Here is a 7,609-nt window from a genome sequence, read left to right as displayed (position 1 = left end):
GATCATTACTTTCATGCACAATTGCAGTTGCCGCCAGCTGTTGAAAGACATATGACTATGAGTGAAAATACCTAATTTCTCATTTAGATACCTTATTTTTATGAGTTGTAGAGGTCCACAAATGATCAAACAGCCACTGACGTCATAGTAATGAATTTAATAGCAATAGTTATTTATGAAGATACAAAATTAATGAGATGGACTTTCAGTCCTTTACCAATTGATGTTGCAGTGGTTTAAACACTAAAAATACGTTTTGAGAGAATGGAGTTTTCAAAAGAAAAATGGTCCATGTGTACACAGGAAATCTGTCCCCATGGCCTTTCCTCCAGTGGATGGACTAGTGATAATAATATAGGCATACACTTCCCACAGAGTCACAAGTACAGCTAGCCTGCATCACTATTAATTGGTAAGAAAGAATACATTCTACATAAAACCACAGAAATTTTCTTTTAAAATTCTTATAGGAATATTTTTTCATGCACTGGTGTGCAGTTGAAAAGTAGAACTGTGTGCAATGGAGCATCCAATGACCTTTTCATCACTTGTTTTCTGAAAAGTACCTAGATTTATATGGCTCGGTAAATATGGGAAGTCAACTAAATGCTTTTCTTAGCCCATGGTACAATGATAACCTTTTGCATAATTTGCCCCTCCCTTTTAGATTGTAAGCTCCCACAAGCAGAGCACTCCTAATACTCTTGGATTGAACTGAATTATAATGTAATTTTACTGTCTCCATTTACACAGTGCTGCTCAAATGGTTGGCACTACATAAATCCTGTATAATAATAATATTGAACACTGTGCATTTAGCACTGGCGCTGTCATTCTCACTAACTTCAATAGGTTCAATGGATACCTCCCACCCCCATCCAGCATACAAGGTTAAAATCTGTTCTTCTGTAGAAAAGTTGTGTAAACCTTAAACAAGCAGCTTTAATGGTTCCTTTCTTTTGGAGCTTCAAGTGGATTATTCGACTGCTTATTACAAACCACTAAGCAAGAAAGTGTTTTGCCTTGGAAACCCATACAACCTCTAGAATAGTCATTCTCGACCAGGGTTAAACCAGAGATTGCTAGGGGTTCCCTTAGCAGTAAGCAGTGGTGAACAGATTTCCCTCCTGATGATGCCTGCACAGTTCCAACTCTTGACGCAGACCTCGTAGGTAATGGGGCACGCTCCTCAATGCTTACTAATAAATGGGACATTTTTCCAACTGACCCCCTATGGTAGCGCTGCAGTCCTTTCACTGACCAATACTGTAAGAAGGAACAACACTGAAGACCAAAGTATGAGGCATTCTTCCCCCTGACCATTAATGTAGGGGGCCCTCTTACACTGGACTCCAATGTAAGGGGGCACTACACTGACTACTAATATAGAGAATGGGGCATTTCTTCACTGATCACCAGTGTGATGAGTATTTCAACACTGCCCATCAATGTTAAATGACTGATTTTTCACTACCTTCCTTTCTATTCTGGCCATTGCTTTTGCGATTACTCCTGAAAAATTTTTTATTTTAGTACAGAGTGGTGGAGGGTGTTAAAAATTATCCGCTCTAACAATTTTACACTTAAAAAAAAAAAAAACTTCTACACTGCATGTCAACAATGTTAAAGAGGTATTAAACCCCCACTTTTTTTTCAATTTAACAAAATAACAAAACATGCCTATACTTACCAGCTTTGTGCAAAGCTTCTGCACAGAGCAGCCCCTGATCCTTTTCTTCTGGGGTTCCCCGCCAGTGCTCCAGTCCCCTCCTCTTTGGCAGGTGCCTCCACAGAAAGCCGCTTTCCCTGGGGCACCTGTGCATATGCTGGGTCCCAAGCCCCGCTGCTGTGTCCATTGACATGACAGCAGGACTCGGCCCCCGCCCCCCATGTCACAGCTTTTGATTGACAGGAGCAGGCTCCTGCTGCTATCAATCAGTCCAATGAGGAGGGAGACAACGATAGGAGCCGCTGCGCTCCTGCACATCGCTGGATCAGATCGGGCTCTTGTAAAAAAAAAAAAAAAGGGGGGTCTGGGGGGAACTGCAGCACAGGTTTTTCACTTTAATGCATTAACCACTTCTGGACCAGCTGCCGCAGTTTTACTGCGGCAGGTTGGCCTGGCTGGGCAAATCAACATTACCTTACGTCGCTTTTCCTTTTGGCCACTAGGGTGTGCCCGGAGCCGAGGTGAGTGCCCGGCAGGCGCGATCGATCGTGACAGAGCGAGAACCGGGATCTGTGTGTGTAAACACACAAATCCCGGTTCTTTCAGGGGAGTAGAGACAGATCGTGTGTTCATACTGAGTTTGAACAGCGATCTCTCTCCTCCTAGACACTCCCATCCCCCCTACAGTACTGGTTGGTGTTCATCTAAATCAGCCGGAGGCAGCGCGGACGGAATAGGAGCTCCATGATCAGCTGATCCGTTTGCATCCCCGAGAGGGAACCTACTTTTTCTGACCTTCTGGTGAAACAGGAGTCAGAACGTGAGGTGAACGGCTAGGATATTGAGGTGGAGGAGAGCACTTGCAGGCTCAACGTTTATTCACTAGTGGTGTTTTTTACATTTTTATGCAGAATATTTTGAGGACTGTTTTTTTTCCATTTGGACTGTTATGTCATTTTTTGAGTGTGTGGGCTTCACTATTATTGTTTATGGTTCACTATTCCCAGTCAGGGAACACTGACATAGCATTATTTTATTTTCACCATTCCCAGTTAGGGAACATGAATATTTGATGGTGCACACAGTATCTTGCTATTTTGCAAGCTAATCGTTTATTCTTAATTCAGGATATATTTGTAGTCACTTTGTTATTTTGGTAGCGCAACACTGTTTTGTTATTTATATTACTTATGTAAAATGAACGCATTTCCTGTGTGTGCTTAATTTGTGTTTTTTTGGAGGTATCTTTGTTATATCACTTATCATTTACATCACTATTTAGTGATTGAGGCTTTAACCATTTGCGCTGACAGAAATTAGTTTAAAAAAAAAAGTAAAAGATATTGTGTTTTTTTCAAAATTGTTGCTCTTCTTTTGTTTATAGCGCAAAAAATAAAAAACGCAAAGGTGATCAAATACCACCAAAAGAAAGCTCTATTTATGGAAAAAAAAAAAAATCAGTTAAAGTGACAGTGCCGTATCACAAAAAATGGCCTGGTCATTGTGCAGCCAAATCTTCCGGGGCTTAGGTGGTTACGGTGAAAAACCTTAAGGCTTTAGAATCACTTTAAGTATACAACATTCCTTACATACTGTGAGCTTTAGATATAATAATTTTTAGCAGGGGTTACCCATGAAAAATCACATCATAGGTTATTCTAGAGTAAAAAGGTTGAGAAAGGCTACTTTAGATGTCGCTACACTTCATCACGGATCCTGTTTGTTTAATCTGCACACATTTGTGCTAGCAGGCATGAGCTTACCTTCTAACAATATATTTTTTTTAATCAGTAAGGGCAGAGTAACACTCAGAAAAGTATTGTCCCCAATAAGATTGAGCAAATAGGTGGCAATGGGAAGTGTATACTTGGAGGACATCCAACTGGTCCCAGTTTATCTAATACAGGCAAGGATTACACGACTGTAGCATCCATGTCTGTTTCAGATGTCATAAATTAACTGAAAAGACTGGTTCCTGTGTGCAGGAGAAGGTTAGAAAAAAGCAGAACATAACTAAACACAGATCATTTTCTAATAAAAATAAAATGAATTATAAAATATTATTTACAGTAATTTACACATCGCACATTCGGAGGGACATCTGAACAACTAGCCCAAGCCTTAAGAATAATTCAGCTGTTGTGTGTGTTTTTTTTTTCACAGTGCGTAGACTCATAATAGTTTAAAATGGCTCTGGTTTTATAAAATTCCCATCGTATTTTATTAGTACATTTCACCAGGTAGCATTTCCCAAACTTAAACTTTATGTTCTTTCTGGAAAACATGACCTGTTAGTGGCAGCTGACCTGTGGAGAACACTGACTACCATGTCCACCAAATTCACAAAGAGGTTCTGCTGTCATATGATGGCAGAGCACTAAAATATCTGACATGGTCTACAAGAAACTGTAAACTCGAGGAACAACCTTAAAAAAAAAAAGTATGCATTTGGCAGTACTATCATATATCATCGAAAGTAAACATGTCTTGGCATTTAAGTGAAGCATCAGGCAAACAGCCAAATACATAATGGGAACTGCTTTACCTACCACAGAATTTCAGTGCACTGAACCTGCAGTTGACCACCTTCTGACCTGCTTCAAGTGGGTTCTACATTACCATAGGGTTGTATAGGGATGCCAAATCCATGTGAAGCACACAAAAACCTACTTACACAGGCCTAATTCTATTTAACCAGTCTCGTAATTTACTTGCCGCAGCCAAACTGTACGGTCACAAAAGAGAAACCGCTATTTTCTGGTTCAGCTTCTGCCTGTCGCTTCCAGCCTGTACATTGCATAATGAATCGCGTGATCACACCTGATTCATTGTCAAGTGGGCAGGCTGGTGACACAAGATACCATAAAACCAATACAGGAATACTGGAGTCATCTTCCTGACAACACAGTCTGATAGAGGTCTGTGAATCACAAGAACAGAAGAATAAATAATATGCAATCCCGTGCACTTATCTATTTATCTGGATTTTTCTTTAAAATGCCTTATTTAAGTACTTTCCTTAACTCTTTCTACTTAAAGCCCCTTAGTTTCTCTCTGATGTTGATAGCTTCACCCAAGTCTTCTTTTGAGTTCGGGATCTTTGGCCATCTTGATTGACAGATCGTATGTGCACAGGAGTTTGTTCTCTCTGGGACCGAAGTGTGTCTAGAATGTAAACTAAGCTGCGATTGCACAGCTCGGTGTACAGTCTAAAGAAAATTGTAAAACAGATAGGTAAGTTTGTTTACTGCAAGAGACATAGCATGTCCCTTCTGCAATAAAAAGCCTGCTTGCAATTTTTGTGGTGATGGGCTCATATGCCTCCCTCCAGCAGAGAAATATACATGCTCATAGCAGACAGAATTTGTATGTTGTTATCCATCTGCTTTGCGTCCTCAGATCCATATCGGGGACACACGGGTTACGGTAGCAGCTATCAATAAGTAAGGTCCTAGAGTGTGCAACCACTGTTAGAATGGAAAGAGTCTTTTCTTTAAGATATAAAGTACAGTTGCCAGAAACAAGGCAAGCGCCAGGAAAATGAGCAACTTGTCCGTCAGCTCACGGCGGTTATATTTGGTAATAAGTTTACGGCCAAGCTGGATGGTTCCAGACATGGATTTGAATTCTTCATTGGCCTCCTGGATTGTCCTGGATGAGGTGGCTGAAGAGAGAAAGCAGAGTTAGAAAACAGAACACTATGAGAAAAACAAAATTCATTTAAAAATCTGCCATTTTTTTTTTTTTTTTTATAAACCTCTTTATTAATTTTCCAATAGAAAAACATTCTACAACTTACATTTTTTCAAGCTTTAATTTATCAACTCTCGCAGGAGCCTTTATATAATTGTCATTAATAATTATTACATCAAAAAATAAATAAAATAAAAACATTCATTCTTCTTTTCTGTCAAATATCGCACTACTTTCTTTCTTGCCATTCCAGGGGCCGTTTTAGGTTGCTATCCAGCTTGCTCTCTCATATTTCTCCCCATATCCTCTTTTACAGTATGTTTCCCTATATAATGGCAAATTATCGTTCACTAAATGTTTCCAAAAGGCTAATAAAGGGGCTTCTGGTTTTCTTTGTAATACTATTGCCTTTCTCGCATAGAATAGCAGCAGGCTTACTTGTGTTCTCTTTGCTATAATGGAAATATTATTCCAGTCATAAAAGACAGATCTCTGTATCTTGTTCCAGAGCAACTGATGTCACTGTAGCAATTACCCCCATAACCTCCCTCCAAAATACCACTATCGCCGGGCAGGACCAAAATATGTGAATGAAATCTCCTGGAACGTTCCCACACCTCCAACAGTAATGGGGACATTCTATATAATTTATGGGGTGTATAATAGCTTCTATGTGTTATCTTAAATTGTATGAGTTTATCTTGAAGTGACACTAATATCTGAAATGGGAATCCCCATAACTCCTCCCAATTCTCCTTGTCTCATTTTGGGACATCTCTTGTCCAACATACTCGTAACTTGCCTATATCTAGCAATGCAGTTTTTACTAAGTATATAAAATTGAAATTAATTTCCTTTCCCTTCTCCTTCTAACTATTCGTTCTAGTCCCGATTCTACCAATTGTGGGATGCCCTGGGGAAATTGAGCGGACAAAGCATGGGCAAGCTGCATATATCTGAAAACGTGGCTTCCTGGAATATTCCATCATTCCTGCAAATGATATTCTTTCTCCATGTACTACCTTTGAGAACTTTTTGACCTTAAATTTGGTCCAGGCCCCTGGATTCTGAATGGAATCTAAATGGGGCAGCTGATGGTTTCTCCACAGCGGAGTGTTTGGGGATAAATTCTCCTTAGAGTGTTTCTCCCCCGCTACACCAGCTCTCCATACCTTTACTGTCATTATCATCAAAGGGGTCAGGTCATAAACAGATTTCAACCCTCGAAACGGTAATGCCTGGAGTGCTTTGATGGAGTTTAACACTGCAGCCTCCAACATTGTAGCAAGATTGTATTTATCAGGATTCAACCATCCCCCCACCGTCACCAGCTAGATAATATTTGTAGAAGTCTGGGTAGGCCAATCCCCCCTGTGCCAAAGGACGCATAACTGTAGTCAATTTAATTCTAGGTAATTTATTAATAGGAAATAATAGGGATTTACCCCAATTTACCTTAAGCTCTGTAAATAGTGAGTAGGTATTTAATAATGCTAAAGCTCATTGCAATGATGGGCCCGCGTCGCCCAAAAATAACAGCATATCGTCAGCATATAGGGCTACCCTCTCCGCCCCGCCCCCACACACCCATAGTCCCCGTATACCTGGGGAAATCCGGAGAGCCTCTGCCACCGGCTCTATTGCTATAGCAAAGAGGGCCGGAGAGAGAGAGGGCTGCACTGCCTCATTCCTCTATATAGCTGAAAAAAAGCTGATAACTTCCCTCCCAACTTAACTGCTGACATGGGCTTATTGTATATTGTTTGTATCCAATTAATGAACACTATTTCCCATAGAAAGGGCCATTTGATAGTATTGAATGGCCCTAGATGATTAACCCCTTCCCAGTGTCATTAGTACAATGGCTGTGCATATTTTTAGCACTGATTACTGTATTGGTGTCACTGGTTCCCACAAAGTGTTAAAAGTGTCAGTTAATGTCTGATTGGCCACCGCAATATCGCAGTCCCGCTATAAGTCACTGATCCCCGGCATTACTAGTATGAAAAAAAAAACAAACAAATAAAAATGCCAGTATATATACACACTATCGTTTGTTGACGCTATAACTCAATATACGCTTATTGGGATTTTTTTTAACAAAAATATGTAGCAGAATACATATTGGCCTAAATTTATTATTTTTTTTTTTTATTCGATATGTTTTATACCAGAAAGTAAAAAAAAATATTTTTTTTTTTTCAAAACTTTTTTTTTTTTTTTGTTTATATGGCAAAAAGATAAAAA

General features: G+C 39.7%; 1 protein-coding gene across 1 annotated transcript in view; it reads right to left on the bottom strand.

The window, feature by feature from the left end:
- Positions 1-1,542: 1,542 nt before the first annotated feature.
- BNIP1 (BCL2 interacting protein 1) overlaps positions 1,543-7,609 on the bottom strand; it is a 40,625-nt gene continuing 34,558 nt past the window's right edge. Inside the window, exon 6 of the mRNA XM_073620599.1 lies at positions 1,543-5,333. Within this exon, the coding sequence (XP_073476700.1) occupies positions 5,140-5,333 (194 nt within the window). The 3' untranslated portion in view covers positions 1,543-5,139. The remainder of the gene's footprint in view (positions 5,334-7,609) is intronic.

Source organism: Aquarana catesbeiana, linkage group LG03 (genome assembly GCF_042186555.1).
Source record: "Aquarana catesbeiana isolate 2022-GZ linkage group LG03, ASM4218655v1, whole genome shotgun sequence".
Lineage (NCBI taxonomy): Eukaryota > Metazoa > Chordata > Amphibia > Anura > Ranidae > Aquarana > Aquarana catesbeiana.
Note: the sequence above shows the minus strand (reverse complement) of the source record. Positions and strands in the feature narration are given on the sequence as shown.